Source organism: Dermacentor albipictus, chromosome 2, assembly GCF_038994185.2.
Source record: "Dermacentor albipictus isolate Rhodes 1998 colony chromosome 2, USDA_Dalb.pri_finalv2, whole genome shotgun sequence".
Classification (NCBI taxonomy): domain Eukaryota; kingdom Metazoa; phylum Arthropoda; class Arachnida; order Ixodida; family Ixodidae; genus Dermacentor; species Dermacentor albipictus.
The window spans coordinates 4,000,231-4,025,872 of record NC_091822.1 but is presented as its reverse complement, the minus strand read 5'-3'; the positions used below and the strand labels follow the sequence as shown (position 1 = coordinate 4,025,872).

General features: G+C 50.0%; 2 protein-coding genes across 2 annotated transcripts in view; one reads left to right on the top strand and one right to left on the bottom strand.

Annotated features, from left to right (window-relative positions):
* Window positions 1–25,642, top strand: part of LOC139055854 (proline dehydrogenase 1, mitochondrial-like) — a 370,252-nt gene that overhangs the window by 25,958 nt on the left and 318,652 nt on the right. The window lies entirely within an intron of this gene.
* LOC139055855 (carbohydrate sulfotransferase 11-like) lies at window positions 9,566–11,169 on the bottom strand. The gene has a single exon (XM_070533418.1). It carries the CDS (start codon window positions 10,857–10,859, stop codon window positions 9,897–9,899), a length of 963 nt encoding a protein of 320 aa, XP_070389519.1. The 5' UTR covers window positions 10,860–11,169; the 3' UTR covers window positions 9,566–9,896.

Sequence of the window (25,642 nt, the reverse complement as noted above, 5' to 3'; positions counted from 1 at the left end):
GGCAATGATGACAAAAGCATTGCGCTTGCTTGGGAGGTGATACAGGAGCCACGGGAGCGTGTGCGTCGTGTACGTTTGCGAGAGCGTCGTGAGCTTAGGAGTGAGCGTCAGCGTGAAGAACGCGAGAATGAACGGAAGCATGAGCTTCAAGAACTTACTCTTAGGTGTGAGCGTCACGGACGTGAGAATGAACGCGAACGTGAGCGAGAGGAAAAGTATGAGAGAGAAAAGGCAGCACTGATCAAAGAGATACAGCATTGTGATCAGTTATTGGCACAGAGACAACGGCTGTCTGAGAATTCTGTAGGTAGTACAGAGCGAAAGAATGAGGAAGTGTCTAGCGGACTTTCGCCAAAAGCCGATGAGAAGAGTAGTGCCAGTGAGATTAGCTGCAGAATCATAAGTGAAGGGAAAAGGCTAGCTGCTAACGATGCCTTAGTGGCAACAGAGGCCGTTAAAGGCCGTAGTGAGAGCGACGAGGTGCTGTGCCAACAGATGACTGTGGAGACAGCTAGGCCAGCTGCGAACAAATTGGCACAGTTACCGCGTGTGTGCGTCGCAGGTAATGTTAGCGAGGTTGCTAGCGAAGAAAAGGGTACTTCTGACCCGACAGAAGCGAGCACCCATGTCAAGCCAGAGGTGCGTGCAGAAGTGAAGTGCGAGCTGGACGATGCAGTTGAGAATAGTTCTCGGGGTGGCGAGCTCCGTAGCTCACGAGAGAACAACTGCATTGTTCAGGGATCGGTGCGGCTCTCCGCCAGTCTAGATGGCCTAGATGGGGATGATTCAGTTGTTAATCATTCGGACTGTGCGCGTGAGACAGCGATCGATACCGACGGGCTGTGTGCCGATGCACAGCGTGAGCTGGGCAATGTAGCAGAGGGCAGTTCGCAAGAGAGCGAGTTGTCTTACTCGAGTAAAGCCTGCTGCATTGTGCCAGAGTCGGTTGAGCTGTCCGCCAGTCGAGGCAGAGAGAGAGTAGATTTAAATGTAAATCACTCAGACTGTGCGGGTAAGAGACCGATCCGGGCCGACGAAATGTGTACCGGCCAGCACGAGGCACGAGGCGACATGAAAACGAGTGCAAGGAGAAAGCGCCGTAAAAAGAAGCGCAGTAAAGACCGGAAGACGGTAATTAATGTAGCGCCGCCAAAAATGGCGAGAAACCCAAAAGGGCAGGGCGCGAGGAAGAAGGTGCGGTCGTCTAGGACGATGGTGACGCATCCAAAATGGTCGAGCCACCGGTCAAAGGGGGACCGCGAAGAATGTTCTGCGCGGACGCGGACAAAGGGCACGGGGCAGTTAAGCTCCTCGTCGTTCCGTAGTTCTTTTTATAGCTCAGCGTGCAGTTCGAAGAAACGCAAGGTGGCAGGACGAGACCAGGTGGGGAGTAGCGACGCGGTCAACCGAGTTTGTGTTGAAAGCGGGGCGCGAGGACGCAAATTGGCAGGAGACCGTAACGTCTTGAAGGAGCTGATAGTGAGTCAGCCCTTTTGTTGTTCCTCCATAGCCAGAGTAGCTTGTAAACTTCGCCCACCGCGGGTCAGGCTGAAAGTATGAGTCAGTCGTAAGCAATCGGGAACGGGAAGCCAAGAGAGCTTCCGTAGAAGTAAAACGTCTTATTTTGTTTGTTATTTTGAGCATCGGAATGTTTTCGCGATTTGAGACTAGGATTTCTTTCAATATGTAAGGTTTGAGCTTTGTTTGTGTTTTCGTTCGAGAAGCTCGAGATTTGAAAGATGCGTTTTAAGTAAACATGTAGTCTCGCGAGATGCTCATTAATAAGTAGATAGGTTTTTTTTTGTGTGTGTGAGTAACCTGAGGGTCAAGGTTATTGTTGAGAGGCCTATCGTAACGCGCGTGTGTGTTATTTAACCTTCTTTCTTTTTAAGTGTTGAATTTTCTAAGGTTAAGCGCGTAGATTTTCAGTGAGTGCATGATTTGCACTGAGAAGCGTTCTTCGTTCCATTAGCGCGTGTCCTGTGTGGACGGAAGGGAGCAGATTTATGACTGGGTTGCTTGTGTGTTCAGGGCAGCCGTATTCTGACTTCGCTGATAAGTATGCGTGGAACGAGTTATTAAAAGACGCATTAGTTTAAGGGTTCTTCGGAGTGTGTAAGTCCCGCAAGTTTAATTGTTCGTTTATGTCACGTGTCCTGTAGGACTTTCAGGGAAGAAACGTGAGTAAGCGTAAATGAAAAGTTTGCCTACAACGCAAGTACGCGTTCTGTTTAATGACCCCAAGGCTAGTGCGCTTGTGATTACGTACTTGTGAGGTTGACCAGATGGTTCAGTGGCACCAATACGTGCGATAAGTACGCCACTGCGATAGATTGGAAACATGCTGTTCATGTAGTTAGGCCACTTAAGTTATGTTCGGCTGTTTTCATTTGTTGTTTGCATCATCAACGACCCTTTTGTTTTGCAACAACAATAGTGCTCTGGTCTTGTCGGCATTCGGGGAGAAATGGATAGCGGTTTGGAAGGGTGGTTGGAACTGTTTTGTCGAAATTGGGGAAATAAAAGATCAGGGTTCATTTTGACTCAGTAATAGTCTGGCGAGTCAGGGGTGAAGAGCCTGCGCTTAACGCGTGGTGCAGCGCTGTGCTGTTTTGTTTGTTTGACGTTTGTTCTCCAGGGCCCAGGATCCCGAGGGTTGTCAAATGAGGCTCGACCCCAGTACCCTGCAGCTTCTTTCAGCGTTCCTCATGGCCAGCGATTTGAGTTCACCGGCCATTCAGAACAACCGCGGCGAGGACGAGCTGTTAGATATGGAGCTGTTTCCTGCGATTACTTCGAGTTCCCCAGACCACATCGGATTGCAGCACAGCTAATTGAGGAATGCAGAAGCAGGAAAGTGCATTCCAGAGAAGCGGCCGAGCAAACAAGTTTAAGGCAACAAGTTCACGTGCCAACAAGTTCGTGCGTCGCCGGGATTAGAAGGGGGCCTCGTACAATGGCGCTCAATCGTCCCCCTTCGGCTTTGAAGAAGGCATCTGCTACCGCTGCGGAGCCGAGCCACCGGGTGCAGGTGGGCCCTTGTGCAATGAAGCATGAGCGCCCCCCCTCCTTCTCCAGCCTAGAAGAAGTGGATTGCCAGTCTGCGAGGCAAGACCGCAGAGAGCCGCCAGGTGCGACACCGCGACACGGGCGCCTACCATTGGCTGAAAGTGGCGTCATCGGAGCGGACTCTCCCATTGGTGAAACATGACGTGACTTACAGTGCTCGAAGGGTTTATAAGAAGCCTTCCAGAGAGACCTGAGCATTCTGGGACATGCCCTGATTCCCTGATTCACCTCTCTCGAACTTCTTGCCGCGGGCCGCAGCGTCCGAGTTGCTGCCGGCCCGTAATGACAGTACGTCTGATACTTGTCGCTCACCTCCCTGTACATAATGTAGAATAAGTACTCCCAAGTGCTGGGTTATCATCCCGGAGTCCCGTCCTTCAACCCCTACACTATGTAGAAGTGGGCGGCCGGAACATCGTCGACGGGCAGTCGCCGAGGGATGACCCGCCGACTCCGCGTGTGGCCGCCGCGCCGTAAGCTGCCTGTTCAGCTGCACGCGCCAGCTCTCACATCGCCGCCCGTATTGAGAAGAGCTACCATCCATTCGCCGTCAATGCAAACGTTTTTGTGCACCCTTTTTGAAGGCGTGGTGCGTACAATATTGGTCACGTTCTCTGAGCGGCCCTGATTCGGACGAAATTTCGCGCTGTGCCCATCGCAATTACACTTCGTGCAGTGAAGTGGGCGCCGTGGCTCAGAAGAATGACGCGACAAGTGGCCCGTTTTTTGGCAGTTGTAACAACGTACTCCGTCCGCGTGTCGCACTCCTTCTCGCACGGTGCTGCAGCTGCGTACAGCATCGTCTACTTCTGTTGACGAAGGAAATGGCTGGTGGCCACTGCTATCGGCTTCGGCTGCCGAATCTTTGTGCGATGGGAATTGTTTCTCTCGGCTTTCTGTAAAATTTTCATACGCTTTGATGGCTTGAAGCAACTCGTCCACACTTCTGTAGCTTCTGTCCCGCAGCGCAAAACTCGTTTTAGTCGACCAGAGGCTTCTGACAATCTCGGTAATTGTGTGCGGCAGACTTAGCTTGACACTGGCGCACATTCTTTCCCTTTCTCGAACGTACTTCGCCACCTACTCGTCACGACTCTGAACTCTATCGGCCATTCTCCTCCATAAATCCGGGAAGCTTTCTTCAGTCACGAAGGCAGATTTAAATGCTGTTAGGAACTCTTGCCATGACTGACGCCTTGCTGCTGACGAGATCAGCCAATCCTGAGCGGGGCCCTTGAGGTGAATTGCAGTTGGGCGTTGTTGTTCAGACCAGTTGGCTAAGTCCGCAATGCGCGAGAATGTTTCCAGCCAATCTTCGGCACTGATTAGGGCGCTGTCTCCGTTAAAGCTTGGGATTGCGGTAGAGGGGTCCGGACTCACACGAACAGTTGTCGCTGTCGAGAGCGGATTCATCCTCTCCCTCATGCGGGCCATTGCAGAGAAGGCATCGGTGAGCTGTTCCAGGATGGCGTTGCTCGGGCCTTGATCCGGCTGGAACGACGGTGTTGAGGGAGCAGAAGCAGAGCCGCCGAGCTCCCGAATCTCCTCCTGCAGTCGCGAAAGCTGGACGACTTTTTCTTGGAGCTGGTCTGTGGCGCCGCGATCATTGCGTTGCCTGCTGTCTCGTTGGAGCTCGGTGGCGCTCGTCACCTCCTCGACAGCAAGACGTGTGTTGTACGGATGTTCGCCGTCCTGGCTCATCTTGACGGGCTTGTTGGGATTATCGTACTTCTGGGTGTAAACAAAAAGTGAAAGTTGCTTACCGCGGACTCGCCTAGCTAACCGCGCCCTTGGTTTACAACACTAGCTCTGGTCGACAGCGGCCCGCGAATGTGTGCACCAGAAACGCAAAGTAAGGCGTCCCAAGCGGCTCCCACGCAAGAAAGGGCGCCTCGCGAACTCGGGGGAGCCAGCGGACAAGCTTTCTCCCCGAACGACACAGGCTACTGTACACCGCCAAGGTCGTAAGACGCGGGGCTCGAGGCGGCGATGCCTGCGGTCAGCGAAGGGGGGTCGAACCGGGGGTGACGGCGAGGCTGCAGGCCACGCTCGAACGCCACTCGTTTGGGTTTTCGTTTGGCGCTGTTACAACAGACGACTGCGATGCTTTCGCATTTCCACAGTCTCTGCCGAATTCCTTTACAGTGAAGCTGCCTATGGGATATGGTAAAACATGTGTCCGAGATGTTGACGAAAACAAATCCTCATGTGTGCCGATCTTGGTGATAGTGAAGAAAGGGTCCAAGCTCCATGGCAGATACCCCTGTGGGCTCGGGGACCTGTAGCGCGCACTTGAACTACCACTGTCACACGTGGGACCCAAAAGGTCCTAGGGTAAGAACAAATGTTCTTGCAAAAAAAAAAGAATATTTTGTGCAATTTCTTAAAAAAAAATGACTGAAGAATAGTTTAGTAACGTCTGCTGTAAGGGTACTTCGTACATGATTTGGAAATGGTTTTAGACGCAAAAAAATATGACACGCACAACAGATAAAAGTGCGCCTGTCCGTGTCTTATTTTTTTGCACCTATATACAACCATTTCTGATACATTTAGGAAATTCACGGCGCCAACCGCGCTAGTGCCACTGATCGCGCGTTCGTCTTCCACAGCTGCCTCCGTTGTGCAAGAAAGCATCAGCAATGGATCGAGCGTCGTCTTCTTCCACAGCCGGCTGTTCCGTTGCCCCCGCTCATCATTCCAGCGTACAATTGCCGTTCGTTGTCTTAGCTGACATTTAGTAAACAGAGGTGATAGGCGAATGTGTGTGCGCACCTATATCGACGCTGAGCACATATTCCTACCTTCGTTCAACATTCTGGTGTCGTGCGTGAAACAGCTTCGCTGGTCGTCCACCTTGTGCACTGAATGTTCGCGTGCCATTTAGCCAGACCGAGAGGAGCTCGTCGCCCCGCTGGCGTAGTCAATTTATGCGCTGTCGGCCCACTTCAGTGTTATGTTCGGTGCCGTGCGGCTTTTGTCGGGCCTCGTTTCGCCGTAACTTCGGAGACTGCGTACGTGTCTGAAATGTTTTTGAGAAAAATAAGCAGGTGGCACGGCTTAGCGCAACGCGCGTCCTCGGTAGAAGCTTCCGCAAAGGCGGCGACTTTCGTGAAATACCTTAAAGCAGTTGACCCCCCTGCTTTAATGCGAGGTTATTGAACCCGAGTTCCACGCTAAAATTACGAAGGAAAATGCGATGCTATAGTGTATGTGCGCCCCGCCAGCGCTAATATTACGGATAGTCCGTATATTTGCCTAAAGTTTTCTTTTTGCTGCACCTACGACGATGCCGAATTATGTGAACTAGGGGTGTGCGAATATTCGAAATTTCGAATACGAATCGAATATTTTCCTTATTCGAAGCGTATTCGATTCGAGAAATGCATATTCGGAAATTCCCGAATATTCGAAGATGGCCCAATAACGGTAGAAACGGCGAATATTCTGACAGGCGGAATAATTGAACAATTAACGAATTATATGCTTGCTCCGCGTTCTCCTCAGAACATGTTTATTCACTGAAAACTTCGCATGACCGGCTCATTATTTGTATGCTCTGTTTCAGTCTATCTGCATGACGCCCGTGAGACACGATCAGTTTCAGTTTATTTTTACCAACCTTTATTCTATGGCTCTTTCATAACCATATATGATGTCCTTTAGGGCTCTGTAACTATATGCGATGAAATATGTACCCCCAAAGCGTTACCTGGACAATCTTTAGATGTTTGGAAATTAAAAAGAAATAAATATGTCCGAGGAGAACGTTGCATCGCCATCGACGACTCCCTCCTTGTGTTCCCGCTTTTCTCATGTAATCGCGGCTCTCTGCTACCTGCTGCGCTGCTTCTTCTCGAGACAAACGCAAAACACGCTAGCTTCGCCACTGCGCTATTTGCAACTATCTCAGTGCTGATACAGCCCTCGATCAGGCGTGTTCTCTAAGAATGGCATCAACTGCAGGTGACGAGCCCACCAAGCAAGCACGAAAAGAAAGCCGGAAGAAGTCTCCTTTGGCGGCACTACACAAAGCTCTCGCCGTCGACAGCTCGGTGCAAGTCGTGCGAACCTACTCTTGAAATACCAGCGGGAATGACCACTACTATTCAAAATCAGATGAAGCAGCACCCTTTGGTGATGGAAGAGTACCAAAAAGAGGCCACTGCAAATCCTCCATTGAAGAATCAACCGACAAGGGATGACACACTTCAGCAGAGACAGCAGTCATTGTCTCAGAAGAAAGAAAACGCACTCCACCAGAATGTGGCAGCCATTCATTTCTTCACCATTTCTGCCACATCAGTTCAAAGCACTGGTCGAAGCAGCTGTACAGTCGTGCTACAGTTAGCCACCTCGAACAAAGTTGTCGCGTGTGCTCGTCCCGCGCGTGTACAACGACACAACAGCAAAGGTACGACACGAGCTGCTAAAAGTACTTGAACATGGAACAAGCACTCTCGCTATTACGAGCGATATCTGGACGTCGCGTGCCAACGAGAGGTTTGTAAGCCTCGCGTGTCATTTTCCTGCGGTGAAGTTCGACATGAAAAAGTTGACTTTGAACACGCGACACATGCCGGAGAGTCACACGGCTGTGAACATAGCTGCGTCATTGGAGCAGCTATGCACCGACTGGGAGATACGAATCGACTGCGTGAAGTACATCGTGACGAACAGCGGCCGCAATATCCAAGCGGCCGCAATATTCGAGCGGCCGCAATATCCGAGCGGCTGCAATATCCGAGCGGCTGTCAGGAGACTGCCTTAGCTCCAGCGAGCCTGCTTTGCGCACACTCCGCACCTAGTGAACAGCAATGAAATGTCGTGTACTCCGGCAATCAACACACTCTGCAAGAAGGCTAAAGCGATCGTAGGGAACTGCAAGCATAGCCCTAGTGCACACAAAAGACTGATCGATCTGCAGACGTAGCTGAACAAAGACGTGCTCTATGTTGTGTAGGATGTTCACACAAGATGGAACAGTCAGTACCTCATCCTCTCAGGGCTCCTTGAAATCTAAGAGTCTATCAGACTTGAACTCACCTTTTAGGGCACGAGCTTAGATACATTTAACTCTGCAAAGTGAAGAGATGCAGTGGAGTTCTTGGAGGCATCGAAGACCTTATTTGACGCAACTGTGATCTTAGGTGCTGGAAAGTACCCCTCATTGTGCTGTCAAATTCCAATTATTTTTGGAATGCTGCATTGCCTCGAAGATTGCAAAGGCAACTCGGCGTTTGCTAACAATCTCGCAAAATCTGTCAAGACTCGTTTCGCTGAGTGAGAATTTGACGAAGTGGTCAACCTGTTTCTTGATCCAAGCTTTAAGTTCATCAAGCGTCTGGTTAGATTATCTGGCATTGCAACAAGGGAGCTCCGCGCAGCTCGCGTAGAACCCAGTGAGGACACTGCCATGCCAGCGTCGTGTCCTAGTGTCCACTGTATGGAAAGCTTTTGACGGTCTAGTGATGAACAAGGAGAACGCACATTTGGTATCTGCCTCTCAGAGGGAAGTTACAGACTATACGGAAAAGCATCTTCTCGAAAGGGGCAAGGATCCTTGTGAGTGGTAGCAGTCCATTGGCCGCTTCACGTACTCGCCCACAAGTACTTCGCCATCGCTGCCACCTAAGTTCCAAGTGAAAGTCTTTTCTACCGTTTGAATTGTTGTCACAGTGCATACAGCGCGTTTACTTTCTGAACATCTTGAGCAGTTAGTTTTCCTTCATGATAATCACTAAAAAGTGCATTACTTGACTGAGAGCATTACCTGTCATTACCTGTGCGCATTATCTGTAATGAGTGTCTTTTTAACCTGCAGCAGCGTTGTAAAATGCAATATTTTTAACAAGCGTTATAAAGCTATTGTTACCACATTTTGCAACTTTTTAATACTACGTACGTACATATTCGATATTCGATTCGATATTCGAAGACAGTTTTTTGCCTTATTCGTATTCGATTCGTATTCGAAAATTTCAATATTCGCACACCCCTAATGTGAACGTTTTTGAAGCTGATTTTGCTATTGCGCCTTAGTAGTGTGACGGTGATTATTCTCACTTAGCTTCCAATTTCTACATAGTGTGGAACTTGAAACATTACCAACAAGAATAGTTGTTTAGAATGCCAAATAATAATAATAATCAAACGTGGTAGCTGGCAAACCATCTGTAGAGTTCGCGAGAGGCATTCTGCAAAGTGTCGCGATGTAAAATTTCTATGCACTGGGAAACACGCACTGACGTGAATCGCGCGTGTCTGCTCGAAGGAGGGAAACTGCCGCAGGTTGAAATGAATGCGCACCGAATCGTGCAGGATACTACTCGGGCTCGGCTACTTTGCAGCACCAAATGTCGCCCACACGGTCGCCGTGCTCGAATTCCTGATGGATCATTTTTGGCGAAGCCTGTCGTGAGCTGCGATTCGTGTAGCGATGTGTCGACGCTGCAGCCCTTCCGAAACAAGCGTTTTCCGTTCAAGGAGCAAGACGGAACAGGACAACGCCGACTAGAAATGCCGGGTGCTTTATTTAGTCACGTGTCTTCCCGCAAGGGATCGATCGGGAAAATGGATGGCCACAGCGTCGTACGCGAATCAAACCTCGTGGTCGTTTCCCGTTCACTGCATGGCCGTTATCGCGGCCTCGTTGCCATGGGAACGGCGGCGAGTCACTCTCTCATCCACCATGTGCACATATCGACGACCGGCCATTGCGAATTCCGACACTCACGCTTGTGTCGCACGAACAGCACCGCGTGACGCGCATTCACGATGCCCCGCGCCAAGTGTTCGTGGCGGCACCACATGCATCGCCGTGGAGGTCAGCCGAAGTGCGGGTAGCTGCGCTCGTAGCGGAACAGCGCCATGTCGGCGCGGTAGACGCGGCGCAGCCGGGCCATCAGCGCCCGGCTCACGTTGGCGTAGTAGCGCTGCATGAGCGCCGCCGTCGGCTCGGACGAGTAGGTGCGCCGGCGGCTGGGCAGCGCCACGCGGCCCTCGAGGCCCGCGCGGCGCAGCACGACCCGCGAGTCGCGCTCCAGCGTGTCGTACGAGCCGAGCACGTCGTAGCGCAGCTGGCACGGGAAGCAGAGGTCGCCGAGCGGCCGCCAGTGCTCGTTGAAGGCGGCCGCGTGGTCGCCCGGCTCCAGCGAGGCCACGTAGCGCAGGAACTCGTCGAAGGTGACGCCGCGGCCCGTCTCCAGGGCGTGGCGCGAGGCGTTGACGCCGCGCTGCTGGCGCACGATGTGGCGGCCGTAGCGGAGCGGGAAGTAGTCGCTCCAGGCGCGCTCGAACTTGTTCCGGTAGGCGGACAGCAGCCGCTCGAGCGGGTGCCGCGCGAACAGGAACTTGAGGTGGGTGGCGAGCCGGCGGCGCTGCTCCGGGCGCCGCATCTGCGCCAGGCTGCGGAAGGCGCTCGGCTCGTGGCTCCGGTTGGCCGGTATGCGCGCGGGGTCCGGCCGGCTCGAGCGCAGCGCCAGCAGCACGCGGCGCCAGTTGGTCGAGGCCACCTTGGGCACGGCGCAGTAGAGCAGCGCGTGCTCGTCGTCCACCAGCAGGTGGTCGAGGCGGCCCTCCGGCAGGTCCTCCAGGGCGGCCGGGTCTCCCTGGGCGCGGCAGGCGGCGCGAAGCCGCCGCTGCCGGCGCCGCTGCTCGGCCGCGTCGTCGCCGTCGCGGTGCCCCGGGCCGACCGCCGTGCCGCGCAGCAGCAGCAGCAGCGCGGCGAGCAGCAGTCCCGCCACGAGCGCGCCGAGCAGAGGCGCGACCACCCTCCGGCGGCCCCGCATGGGTTCGATGGTCTGACCTCGCTCGCCGAGAGAGCGGCGCCACTCTCCCCACCGCGACGCTTGTGGGCGAGGAGGATCTCCTTTGCGCGCCCGCTGTGGCCGGGCGTGGTCGACGCGGGCCAACCTCCTGTTTCGCCGAACCGTCTGTTCGTCTTCGGCCAGAGAGCGCGATTAATGATGCCGAAGCCCCGGCGACCTCGCATTAATTTTTGCCCCCGGTGAGCTGCACTGGGCGATTCGCCAGAGCGATGTCGAGAGCACATCTTTCGGTCTGTGCTCACGTGAACATTCGAATGCCGATGCGCTTCAGTCGAAAAAACGAAAGCAAAGGAACGGCAGGCACTGCGACCGGCCCATGTAGGACTAGGTTTCCATTTCGGCACCTAATGGTGACAGCTGTTGCCGTCTGTCTCTACGACCTGATCACGAGCGGCGAGTGGACGGATGTCGTTCATCTCCTCCTGTCCTTCATCGGGCGAGGAAGAAAGAGTGCGCGGCGAGCCTTTCGTCTTCTTTGACTGGTGCGATCCGGCTTGAGACAGTTACTGCGCCCCACTTTCACAACCCTCCTTAAAGAGCTCCTCACCACGCCCCGTAGCAAATTTTGGTTATACGCTGGAAGTTATAACGTGTCCTCTAGGGAGCGTTCTGCCGCCAAAATTTTTCAAATCGGCTCTTTAAAGGGAAGCTGAAAGGTTTTCCAGAAAAAATGAGTGAACATCTGTACATAATGGTTTTCAACCCTCCGAATTCGAATATCGTATCGAAGTTGAGCGAAAGAAAGCGCAAATTTTTTTTTTATTTCGACGAAAAGTGCAGCAGCGAACACGCCCAGCTCGCGCGTCTTGTTTCCGCCTGTGATTGGTCGGTGCGCCTCGTGATGTCAACTCTAGTAACCGACCGCTGCCGCTACGCATGAAGCGCGGTGCCAGGTAGTTTGGTGCTGAGACGGTAATGGAAAATTTAGAGAGACTGCGTTTTTCTGAGGAGTTCGGCGTTACTCCCTACATGTACGAGCCGATTGCGAAGAGCCGGCCTCTCGAAGAAGCAAACGATGCTGGTGCGAGCAGTGCTTTCGACGCGAACGAAAGCAAAGTCTTGGGATCTCCTCGTGTTGGAAATGCTCTTTGGTGAGCATGTTTTTTGCAAAGCGATCTAGTGATCTCGCCGATCTTTCGCCTATCTAGTGAGCTCGTTTCCGGTCAAACAACTGTAGTGTTGTGTTCCTGCATGCCTCCTCGTGGAACGTAAGCGGAGATGCGATCGTCGGCATTTGTGAGCCGTCCAAAGCTGTCGGCAATCTACAAAGACGGTTTAAACGCGTGAAAAGCTTCCCGGTTCATGCAGTACGTGTAGGGACCTTCATCTGTTCACTACCACTCACGCTGACTACCACTCTACATACACGCAGACGCACCAGCAAAGGAATGCAGGGTCGATCGAAGCAGATTACGATGGCACGCACGCAGAAACAAGCGCGGTCAGGCACGGTCGCGGACGCTGCGAAGGAACGAAACAGTAGAGTTGACGTCACAACACCGCGGTTTCCGGTCTCCGCTCCGCTCGCTCGCTCAACTGGGGGCGGAGCTGCAGCGCGATTTCAACCGACGATTACGTCGCTCCTAATTGAAAAAAAAAAACAAACCAAATTTTACCTACATGATTTATAAGGTTCCCGCATCCGTATATGAGCGTCTTATTGAATTCGACAGACTCTTCAGCTTCCCTTTAATAGGCGGGATAGAAATATTTCAGTGCCGCGACCCCATGATTTCAGCAGGCGGGCTCCAGTGCCAAGCAAGATTCTCTCTCCACTCGCCCCGTCTAGCCAACGCAAGCGAAATTCCTTCCCTGCGTTCTCCCATACCGGAACTCGAGGATCGCGTGACGCATACGTCACAGGCCCCGCCTTCGTGTTTTTTTTTTTGCACCTCATTCTTTTTTTCGGTGCTACGCGCTTTCGCTAACAACGTCGCGCCCAAGCTGTTGTCTGGTTCGCGCAGCGCACGATTTTGCGCGCTGTGCAGAAGGAAACATGACTAGCGGTATAATTCAGGCCTACACGAATACTGAGGCAAAACAAGCGGATCGCAGTGCGTGATCACGCGCTTGAACACGGTTGAAAATGGCATAGTTTCGGTACCTGCGCACGTGACCGCACGACTGCGGGAACAAGTAGACGAAGCGGAAGTACATGTCTCTTGCGTCGGTGCGAAGTACAATACACACACACGCAGACATTCAGTTTGTGTCTTTTATTATTTCTCTAAACTTCAATTCGTCAATTCAAGCAGCAGATCGCGTAGATAACAGATGTCTTGAATAATTATTGAAGTCACGTGTCACCACGAGTGACGTCACACTGCGGACACGATTACGTAGGCGCAGGGGCACGATGACGTCATCTTCCGGCATGGAGCGCGGTGGCCGCGAGTGAAGAGGGAAAGGGCGTTCGGATTGAAATTTCAGATCTTTCCGCGGCGCGTAGCGATGTAATACTTTGCAGACGCCATTGTTATCGCACAGTGTATGCTTAGCGCTTGTCAGCTCAAAATGGCCAGACCTAGTGAGGGGCCCTTTAAGAGCCTTCTTTAGTTTTAGACTAGGGGACGTAAGCGGCTTGCGTCCCATTATAATGTTGCTGTCGCATGCTGCGGAACGATTCGGAGAGGTTTTAGCCCGCGTTTTGTGAAATTTACGCAGTGTCCGTTCGTACAAGGTCGTCAGGCAACAACTAGTTGAATGCATCGGTAACTACAATATGTGTAAATATATCATGAAAGCGCAAACATGTGACGCGTATCATCAGCCGTGGAGTGTGTATGTGTTGTGAACTATTTTGGGCGTATCGGTTTGAATCCAACGAAGAGAACCGGCGTCTGTGTATTGGGAGGAAACGCAAAATCTACTGACAATCTGATCGCTTGGCGTAGGAAATGAAGCATATGAGCGCAAGCTCATGTACGGCCAACCTAAGGCAACAGCTGAGTGCCAGGCGCTATCAAATATTTGAGATACACCGGCATCGGCCTCATGCATTTCAAGTCTAGTAGACTTGAAATGCTATATGTCTACGTTAGCCTCCTGTATTAGGGCGATGGGGCTGCTCAACACAGCGATCACTGCGGTTGGTGAACCAGCATTAAGTATGCGCTTCGGCATTGCCTTTTTTTTTTTTGTCCTGTAAAGCCGTAATGTCTGATAAGGATCGCATAAGAAAACGGCTATTTGTGAGGACAAAATTTCCTTAATTGCGTCGTAGAGAACGGGATGAACAAAACCGAAAAAAAAAAGAAATCGGATGTCACCCTTTTTGTCGAAAAAAAGAAATAGAGAAAACAGGCCAACGCCGCAATAAGACCATGCATGGTTATGCCGCACAACTTTTATAGATCTATAAACGTTGATGCCGCGTGCTTGGACATGCGTTATATAGAACAGGTATCTGTAATCCAGCACCTACCACTGCTTAGGACGCTCGCGCAGTTCTTCGTAAACGGTCCCTTTGCTGAACAAGCTTGATACACGCTGTGAAGTATGCTGCTGTTACTAACCAAAACTATTTTATTCATGGGTGGAAACCTCGCCCACCGAACCAAGTAGTTACGGAATGTAATCTACAGCTAACAGTTTGAACGCTTGTCACATTATAACAGCACAGCTCAGGACTATCGTAGCAGAACGGTACCAAGGCTGTTACGATCGTCGCGTATGTTTCATTGCTCCTAAACCGCAGCTTAGAACAACGCTGCAACATTTGTGAATGGAACTTTCAGAAATGGCTCTCCGAGGCCAGCCTCCGCGCACACATCGCGCTGCTCAGCAGAAAGTCCGGCCACTCTGACGTCTCGCAGAACCACGTAGCCACGCCACACTCGCGCGAAAAGAAACGCCAAGCCTGTCGCAGGCGGGCATGGCGTCTCCGGGCCCGGTTTGCCGCACTTGCAGCTTTTGGCACCAGCTCTTCGCACAATCGGCGCGTCCTTCCAAGGACGCGCCTCCCAGCCGACATTTAAGTATAAACCCCATGCAAGCGATCTTATATTTGCACGTACGAAAATTCAATCGTTAGTTAATCGTTAATTCAATTATTTAAGTTGATTTGTTTGGCGGTACAAAACAGCATGAAGTATTTCTGAATGGTCTTGCAGTAAGTTTCTTTTCGTTTACATACCAAAATTCGGTAGTTCGCTCGTTCCGCTTGTGTACTGAGAAGCGCGCACGTGAGCAAACCGGTAGTACGTCACTAATGTACATCCCCTTCCGGCTGCCTACTATTGGCTAGTCGCTCTTAGCACTTCCGGGCGACGAGCGACAAATTTGCAGAACCGAGCGATCGCGCGACAAGACCGAGCGATCTGTTCGCGCGACGGCCCGATCCGTCGCTCGTCGCTGTCGCGCACAATATCGCGCTCATGGGGTTTAGCCTTTAATGGGGTTTAACCTACAGCCCGCTTAGTTTTCCAGGAAAGTGTGAAGCACATAGTAAACTGATCGCACCCGCCATGGTAGCACGAGGTCGCGGGATCGAATCCCGGCCGCATTTCGATGGGGCGAAATGCAAAAACGGCCGGGTCCCTGCACAAGGGGCACGTTAAGAAACCCCAGGTGGTCAAAACTCATCCCGAGTCCCCCACAATAGCGTGTATCATAATAAAATCGTGGTTTTGGTACGTAAACACCCATCATTCAGTTCAGTAAACTAATCACTTCCGTCTAGAACGCCAGTGCTATCTTGTCGCCGTACTCCTCTGCTGCTGAGAAAGCTCCCGGCCTGCACTTTGGGTTGGCGTTTACCTCATTTTGTGTTGGCTGGTGTCCCAAGCATGCCTGATTTAGTTTCATATGCGGGGATAAATAAAGGTTTCGCTTCTTCATAGGAAGGCTAGTTGCATTTGTTTAATTTATGTACATTGCCAGGCGTATCGGACAGTGCCGTATTTTTGCTTTTGTCTTTGAAAATAAAGAGGCTTCTTCCACACATACGGTCACAACCTGCAACGGAAGTCCGTTTTCGTGGCATAGCAAGAGCGCACTGCAACGAGTGCTAGGCGCCGCTGTCTCGCTCGTTGAAATTCGTAATTTCCGTTTGCCCACGCGGCAACAGGAAGCCCGTCTTCAACGAATTCCCAACCGATTTCCAAGTCAGTGCAACGAATGCGTTACTTTGACGATGCGTTATTACCGGCGATGGCAGGCATCGGCAAACCTGTTATAAGCCGATTCACTGTTGTGATGGCTCGGCGGATCGTCCCGAGAACGGCGTGCTGGGCCGCTCCCTCCGCGCGGCCAGACTGCTTGCTGTCGGGACGGTTGCGTGCTCGGCAGCGTGTATTCCTGGCACGTGGCCGCGTCGGTTGTTTGCTGGGCACTGTTTGCTCACCCGAGCGTGTCCGACCGGCACACGTACGCGAGACGAGAAATGTGGGACGAAAACGTAGCTTGCAACATCGTTTTCATCTTCTGGAAACGTCGGCGCTTAAAAACTTGGAAGGTCCGCTAAATACGTTACGCTGTGCCGGGAGTGTGCTAAAGAATATGTCAGGGTGAGGCATGCACACATTGGCAACTCAAGTTTCGTCGAGATTATTTCGCGTGTCCGTAGACACATGTCGTATACAGTACTCGCCCAAGAACTTTTGCGTCGCACAACACGTGCGCATGCCAAACGGCTAAAGAAAGAAAAAGACGTAAAACAAAACTTTATAGCCTCGCAGAAAGGCCTAGGTCAACTGTCACTACAAACGACCAACCGAGTCTCACTATTCTACCACTTAGTGGTTACGGACCATACTAGCGTTGCGTCGTACGGAGTCTTACTCATCTATCAGATTTAGTGATTAGGTCTAGACTGAGGAATAAGCACCTCGTCTCGATTGTTATAGGTGAAAGAGACGGAGGGCGGTAGCCCATCCTACAGAAGCAGTTGCCAGTGTAATTTGGAAGTTTTCTTAAGTCACAACCCAAAGGGTTGGCCTTACTGTCAAAAGTAGATGTATTGGAAAACAATCCTGTTTTTCTTCTTCCCACAACTTCGTTTCCCTCTCCTATTTCCGCGTCGTCAGTGACGGCCTCAGCAAACACGCCAGGCAAGCACGATTTATGGAGGCCATCTCGAACCTCAGCGGCATGTCTAGCCAGCAGGGACGCTGGTGTCACAACGCCGCGTACCGCAGTCCCGCTTCAAGGTTTTTCCGCGTGGAAAAATAATGACCGTTGGCGGCATCCGGACTCGGCGTTCTCGAGAGGACGTTCTCCGCACCGCGCTTCTGTGTCTACGGCGCGCACTGCAGGTTGCCACTGGACACCTCGCGGGCTCTTCTCAGATACACGTGGTTGCCGCCCGGACGCGTAGGGGAGTGGACCCGTACGCGCAGCACGTGGTCCCCTCGGCGGCACGGAGCCGGCGCCACAACATCGCCGCCCCGCTCGAGGCGTCTGCGCGGGCCCATTACGACCGTCGGCGGAATGCCAGTGCGGCCGTGTTCTCCGCACCTCACCCCCCGCCCCGGCTCGTCACCCGCCCTCAAAAACGGTTGCTGCCCGGACGCGCTGGGGAGTGGACAAAACACTCGCGGCACTGCGCAAGTCTATGCAAAGACAATGGTCGAGCGATGTTTGCACGGCGTGCGTTCCCGCCCTCTCGACGACAGCGCGCCGGGTGGCGAGAGCGCGCGTCGATGCTTGTTCGCGTACCGCATGCAGCTGCGCATTTTGTCGCCGTGCTTTCCGACGCACCTGGGCTGCAACTGCTCACCGTAGGCGGCAAGCACCGTGACGAACAGCTGTGCGTGCTCAAGAGTAACATCTATTTCACGCCGTCACTGCTGATTATGACTGCCAATCGTGGAAAGTATTGAAATATCGGGAATTGCATGTCTTATCTCAAGTTATCTCCTTCATCTGGTGATGATAATATTAACTCCAAGATATTAAAAGATATCATTTATATACCCAGTTACATTCTGTACCATATATTCAAGCAGTCTTTGTCGTCGGGGCAGCTAGCTGCCCAATGACTGGAAAATGGCCAAAATCATACCCATATTTAAAACTCGGCAGAAAAAGCTCCCCGGAAAATTACCGTCCAATTTCGTTGACCTGCATTTGCTGCAATATGCTCCAACATATAATTGCTTCTCATATTTATAAACACCCAGAGTCCAATCATTTCTTTTTTTCACCATCAACGTGGTTTCAGGAAAGGATTATCATGTGAGACACAGTTACTTGAATTGACGACTGACCCTAACATCAACCAGCAGGCCGATTGCATTTTTTTTTTACTTTTCCAAACCGTTTGATCGTGTAGCCCATTGTCGCCTTATTGCAAAATTAACTGCACTTCGAATTGACTCCTTCACACTGTCGTGGCTTCGTAATTTTCTTTCGCATCGTCAACAGTTCACAGTAGTTAACAAATGAGTAATGGGAAAATCAGACATCCACCCGTCCGTAGCAATTGCTACGAATTTTCCCGAGTCCCGAACCAGGACGAATTTTTCTTCAACTATGAGGCTTCTCTCTCGAGGAACCTGTATGGGCTTCCTTTGTAGCAATTGCTGCGAACGGGTGGATGTCTGATTTTCCCTTTATTCAGTACTCCTCTTCACCTTGCGGGTTTCCGCAGAACTACTGCGTCAAACAGTAGTTAACAATATTGCTTCGTCTCCTTACGTTATTTATGGTGCGTCTCAGGCCAGCGTTCTGGCCCCTTTACTCTTCCTAACTTAAATAAATGATTTGCCACTTAATGTTTGTTCTCGCTTACGTATTTTCGCTCACGACTCCATTATTTACAGATCAATTAACGGTATTGACGACCACCTGGCCCTTCAAAATGATCTTAGCCTAATTCATAATTGGTGTAAGTCTTGGTTAATGGCTGTAAATGCATCAAAATGTCAGGTAATTTCTTTTAGTCGTAAGCGTGACAACTCACATTTTTTATACACCTTCAATCATAAAGAATTGTTACATACAGTATCATATAAATAATTGGGTATTCACCTAACCGAAAACCTCTCCTGGACAGACCACATTGCAGCCATCTGCGAGAAAGCTTCAAGGACCTTAGGTTACCTACGTCGTAATCTGGGTAATTCACCTTCCAACATCCGCAAATTGGCCTGTCAGGCGTTTGTGTGTCCACAGCTCGAGTATGCATCATCCATTTGGTCTTGACATCCTACTTACATGCTTGAAAGAAACAAAAATCGACATGCTTGAAACAGTCCAGAACCGAGCTCCCCGTTTCATCTCGCGTATCTATAGCCGCCACTCCAGCGTAACGCAAATCAAACTCGATCATTCCTTCCAGCCTTTGGTTCTTCGCCGTAACATCGCTCTGTTATCCTTGTTTCACAAATATGCTTATAATGCCACGCAATCCACACTGCATATCCAGATCGGCTCATCTCGCCGACTAAACAACCGCTTAAGTTTTGCGCGCATGTTGTTAAGAATGGCGAGGTGCAATGCAAGATTGCCACCCAGTTACGACCGGGGAACAAGACACGCATCCCCCACTCTCCGTCGCTTCTGCTAGGATGCGTTGGATGAAGCGGGCTTTGTGCTGGCACCGCCGCCATCCTCCAGCCCCATCGCCGTTGTGACGGAACGAGCTCGGCGGGCGAACTATTGTGCCCGAGCTCCCCAGCGCGGACTGCGCATGAGCGAGCTGCCGCGGGAAAGCCGTTTTCTGTTGCTTCCCACGCGCCTTCCGGGACGCAGGAAAACGAGCTACCCGCCATGGCTCCGAGCTTTCCGGAACGGCGCCCCTCTGACGTCGGCGCCGGACGTCGGAATGTGTGTGCCTTTGTGTGCGTCAACTGTTCTGCGGGGCGGCGGCAAGTTGACAATGAGTAAACGAACGTTCGCGTCACCTTGTATCGCGGGAGGATCGAGTGTTTAAAAACTGCTGTGGTGCGAATGCTGGACACACTTCTCTCGTGCAGTCATGTTGGACTGACACTCTTTTTCTCAAGCAGTCATGTTAGACTGATTCAAATACTGTAAATAAACCCATATTCCTCGTTCTCGATGAGAAGCAGTTCTTCCCTTCATCAACGTCCTCAGCGTGTATAAGTTGGACGACGGCATGGGCCAGCTACCTTCGAATTCATGCCGGACTCCAATCTTGACAAAGGATCACGAGCGATGGGATTGAGCCCCCAATCCTCACAATGTACGGCGCGACACGTGCGTAAACTATTGCACACTCCCGACGGCCATTCGCTTGTGGGACAGTCTTCCTGCTTTCGAGTCAGATCAATAAAAATCCGTCATCTCCTACACGATAATTTTTCATAATAGCACTTACAAATCACTTTATCTTCATTATGCAAAAAAGAAGTGAGGCGTGCAGACAGGGCACAAGAGTAGAGAAGTGGACAACACGAACGCCGACTATCAACTGAAGGTAGCACTGAGGCGAAAAAAGAAAGAAGACACACAACTCATCTGCGCATGCTCAGGAATGGTAACACCACGTGTCAGTCGAGTACACGTGCCGGTCTACGTGAGAGATAGCTGTTAAGGCACTTAATCTCTTCCTTATGTAAAGTAATCGAAGGCTGACTCACGCACGCACTTCCACCATTATAGATATGCCATGCCTCTACCATAAGACGCGTATCTTCATTCTTATGCCTGTACAATATCGCTAATTCATCTAACTCTGGCGTGCAGTTACAATCTTGGTAATGTAGGGAAAGATTAGAGGGTGATTCACCGGTTAATGACCTTTTATGTTCCATTAGCCTCTGATTGATACACCGTCCCGTTTGACCTACGTAGAACTGGCCACAGCTAAGGGGAATTGTATAAACCACACCCATACGACAGTCAGTAAAACTGTTGCTCTTATTGTGCTTCACTAGACAAATATCTGTTCGTTTTTTGCCTTTTACCCGCTCCTTTTTATTCTGTACGGCAGCGCATATCTTGCCTAGCTTATTGGGAGCAGTGAAAGCAACATTAACAACATCAACCTTTTAAAGCCTGTGCGACACTGAATGAATATACGGAATAGCCACTACTCTTTTTTACTCTTAGCCACTACGCACTTTATCTTCTTTCTTGTACTTGGCAATGTGCTTGGAACTTGTTGCAATGTTTTTATTTCTATTGATGCATTGCTACCTCGCTCTTTTGGTATTTTATGCGGCGTCACGTGTTCACTTGTATGCCGTGCATATATTATTGCTGTTTTGCGTCTTTTCCCCGAAATATCCCTCGAAGCATTGTATTGCTTGATCTGTTCATTTTTCCTGTATTGTACTTTCTAGTATTAGTGCCTCACGTTAATTTTCCTCGTGTTTTTTCCTTCAAATGCGCCTTTGTGGCATTTTATCACTTGAGGTTTTTTCTCCTTTTTCATGTTTTCATCTTTCTAGTAACGTTGAGCCCTGCATTGGGACGTATCTTTTGCACCAGACGTTAACAGAAGGCTGCGTAGTCTTTTTTTTTTATGCCCTTGATTTTGTGACCCCCCTTACACAATGCCCGGGCCTGTAAGGTATTTTAAATAAATAAATAAATAAATAAATATGTGGGCGAGTAAAGATCGGAGCAAGGAACACGTAGGCAATTCTTGCCTGCATGCACGTGTTTCTCTATTGAATGATGACTTGGGTCAGAACGAGTGAAATTTAAATGACGAGACTTGATTCGACGTAGTTTTCGTTTGTTCTGCCATTGTGCGCGCTCCCCTTTTCATCCGGGTACTCGCGTCGATTCTCATCTGTGCGCCAGTGGCGACCTGCGTTGCCGGGGTTTGGGACGGCGTCTCTCTGCACACCTTGCACTCAATCTGCTGTGCCCGACCCGAATGTGGCGTCTCTGCCCGCGACGACCCCCGGAAGGGCGTCACGTTGCTTACCCACGCACTGTCGCAGTCCAAGCTACGCGAATTGTTTAGCTCGGTCCGGTCGCGCTCTTGCTTCGGCAGCCGCGAGGGATGTTTTTATGCGAAGCATATTACGAGAGCTCAACCAAAGCCACCTAGAAAAAACTGTAAGGCCTCCGCACGCCGGTGTGACGTCACGCTAGTCGGATGGGCCGGACAGTCGACGCCGTCGGCGTCTCCGCGCCTAGGTTCGTTGCGCTTGCAGTGTGTCTCTTTGCGCGTCGCGGATACTATGGCATGAGAAAATTAGTGCTGTCCTTAAAGTGACAGCAACCTATAAATTCAGATGCTTCGTTTCCAAAGCAAGACACGTATAGCTGACGCAAAAAAATAAGGGGGAGCCGCTAGTTCACCGCAGTCAACACCACCATAGAAAGCAGCATTCTTTCATACCTTCCTTAGATTACTTGATTGGCAACATTTTTGTTTTTTTGCGTGTATCGCAACACGACCTGCCTTATTGTGCTTGTGATGTTTGGTCGGGACTAAGACAAGCAAACTGCATGCTGCTTAGTCACTCAACTTTAGACGGAACGAAAGAAAGAGGAAAATTGCATATTGAAGACACAGAATGTACTTTATTCACAAATGATAAGAACTGCATTCAGAAACAAACATTTTAAATCTTCCATATACAATTATCATTCTCACTCTTGCATTGCGTAAAACAGTCCTCGCTGGACACACGAATGTCGAGGTTCATTTTATTGTGAAAATTTTATTATTATAGGATCACGCACAACTAATTGCCAAATAGAATAAGCTTCCGTCTTTGTTGTACCATTTCTTGTGGTTATTTTATTTCCCCCCGCCTTGTTTGCAGGCCTTATTGGTCTTCATAAAATACTGAGATAATGGTGAAAAGCAAATAAAAAACGAGAGGCCTACTCTCAGTCCTAAAGGAAAACATGCAATTAATGGATTGCGGTAGCATGGAGAGTTTGAATCATAAACAGGTAGCACAATGCACTCAAATAACTTTTGAATTGGCCAAAATGCAGGGTTTAAATTTTGATAATGTAGGCAAATAAGTCCTAGCTACGCCACAGGTTTCTTTTTACAAGGGTTCTGTCAACACAAACATACGTCGATGTTCAACAAAACAGAGCTTCATGAATAAAAAATAAATAATGAGAAACATCTCAGGCCTTCAAGGTCTGAAATTTTCGGTCGTTCTTGGCGTTGCGTAATTTGTCGTTTTCTGTGCGGCACAAGTTGTTCAGCAGTGTATTCGCTGCAGCACTTACAACATGTCCCATTACCTCCTGTGCAGGATGACCGAAATCACACACATCGACATCCTCAAAGTCATGAAGGGTAGCAAACACAAGGCCGACAAGAGTATCTTTCTGCGTAGGAAGGCTGAAAAATCGTACGGCATACTCTGGTGTCCTGAGCTTGTCCAATATAATGTCAGTAAAGAGTACAGCATTAACTACAACTGCTCGCGGGAACTTCAGTCCACCCCTTGTCATCTTCGTGATTAATGCATTCTCAGGGTCTAGATCGACGTCTTGCATCACAAGGCTTTCACTGCAAGATGCGCATGTCAGCTTTTTTAGAGCTGCATGGGCACAATAGCCGGCAACATAGGTTAGTGCCGGTAGCCTTGACGTTTTTTTCTCAATGTCAGAGTCAGTCACAGTGACGTGAAACTGGCCGTTTTCTGAATTTACACTTGTCTCCAACGTGCTCGCGCTCGGTGGTAGTAGCATGTCCAAATCTGGCAGGTCCAGAACCTTCTGCAAACGCAATTTGTTTTCAGATTCATATATCTGCCTTATAGACACGTGGTAGTTGGCACCAGACAATTGCCGGTACTTTCCAAAGCGAGCCTCTAAGCTATCAGTTTGAAATTTGCCCAAAAGAACATACTCGAAATGAAGCTCTTTGAGACAGTATATGGCAAGTTCGTGCAAGGCATGGGTAGTGTGGCTGGAAGCTATGTGCGTTTCACGGGTCAAGCGGCCATTGTCATAATCGAGGCTTCTCCATTGATCAAGCCATTGAACTATTCTCTCTAAGAATTCTAGTTGAGGACATAACGATGAAACTATTGGACCTTGCAATTGATCTCGCAACCGCTGTCCTTTTCTTGGCGTCTTGACGTTAACAATGTTCCAATAAGTCAAAATGGTGTCGACATATTGAGAGGTTTCCTTTGCATGCTAGAACGTTGCAACACTGAGAGCACCAACAGTAGATGAGTTAAAAATCTATAAGGCCAGTTTAACGTTCTGCCATTCCATGTTTGAGGGGTTCAGCGCCTTCTAGAGCTCATGCTTTTCAGCTTCGTGCAGCTGGCATAATACCTTGAAATATGCTGTATCTTTGGTTCAGCCTCATCATTCTTCGGTTCAGGAAAGTACATGCATTTGCCAATGTTTCTTTGATTCAGCCAGTTATTTCTTACACACTTAAGTATGTGAACTGGGTCCACCACAAAAAGCAAGGGGCGTGATGGGTCAGCAGGATGCTGGTAAACAATGCTGACACTTGCCGGCTTAGCGAAGTAGCACATGGCTTTTCTGTTTATGGAGTTATTGTCCGAGGTCACTGCGATTATTCTAAAACCAGATGCCTCTAGATCAAGAACAATCTTCCGAAGGAAGTCGTGCAGCGCCTTAGCATCGATTTGTGCCACAGGAAGGATGTGTACAACATCCTTGTTTGAAGAAAGCAGGCTCTGTATCATAAATACGTGGGCAGTTTTTGCTGCAGTCGATGAATTTACCGCAGCACCAGTAACCAACCCAGCCTTGTAATAAAAAAATGATTGAAGGTGAATCTCATCAATCATTAACGTTACAGTCTTTTCATGCTCTTTATATGTGCTTACAATACGCTTTGCATAGGAAAGAAAGCTACATTCTTGCTGCTCCGTTTCAGGGTGTACATCGTACGATGAACACAGTCTTCTGATCGTATCAGGATGCGCCATCTTAAGCTTCATCGAACTTCTCAGGAATCTATATGCATGAGGTGAAATTGTGAACGAAAGGCTAGCAAAAACCAATAAATCGGGGGGATATCGGCCAGCATCATTCAAAACAAGATCAACTTGACTCATCATGAATTGAAGCACTTCCAAATGCCATTCTTGCAACTCGCATGCGAAATGTTTTCCACTTACTTCCTCTAGCAATGTCGAAACCAATGTCAGTAGATGACGGGCCTTTCCAGAACGCTCAGTGCTGATATCCTTATGTGTCTGTTCGATCATGTGTAACACACTTTTCAAATCTCTCAAGTCGCACAGCTTTTCAGGAACTAAAACATCACCACACTTCCTCACACCCGTTTCACCAAAAAATACTACGACGCGCAGGTCTGTGCACACGATCACCGAAGTACGGAATGCAGGAGCAGATTGAAGTGGCAAGTCCAAAAAGAAAACCTTGGAGCCCTTGTTCAAAACTGTTCAGAAGTCCGAACAATGAAAACTTGGCAAGGCCTTCAGCAAGTCCGCAAAACTACCAACCAGATTTTTGGCGTCCTCTTCTGCTTGGGTTTGCTGAGAAAGCATTATTGCTTTTTGGAAATATGTGGCTTCCAAGCGCGCTCTTTTGGCAGCCGGCGCTTCTCGAACGCACACTTGCGGACGCGATAAATGGGCAGGGCAATTGGGAAACAAGCTCGGAACTGCAGTTTTCTTCAGACGGATGTTTTTCATGGCAACTTCGACCACTTTTCCTGTCTTGACGTCCGTGTAAGATGTCGTCTTCAAGTAATCCGTTGGCAAGAAATGCTTTTCACAGAGCTGAAATAAAAAGAACAAGCCGTTACAGGCATGAAGCTCGACGAAAACGTTGAATTTACAAGCGCGTCGACAGGTGCAGAGACCCATCTATTGTGCACGCGTGCACGAATGCAT

Coding starts and splice junctions, on each gene's coding strand:
- LOC139055855 (XM_070533418.1), bottom strand. CDS start 10,859: ATGCGGGGCCGCCGGAGGGTGGTCGCGCCTCTGCTCGGCGCGCTCGTG.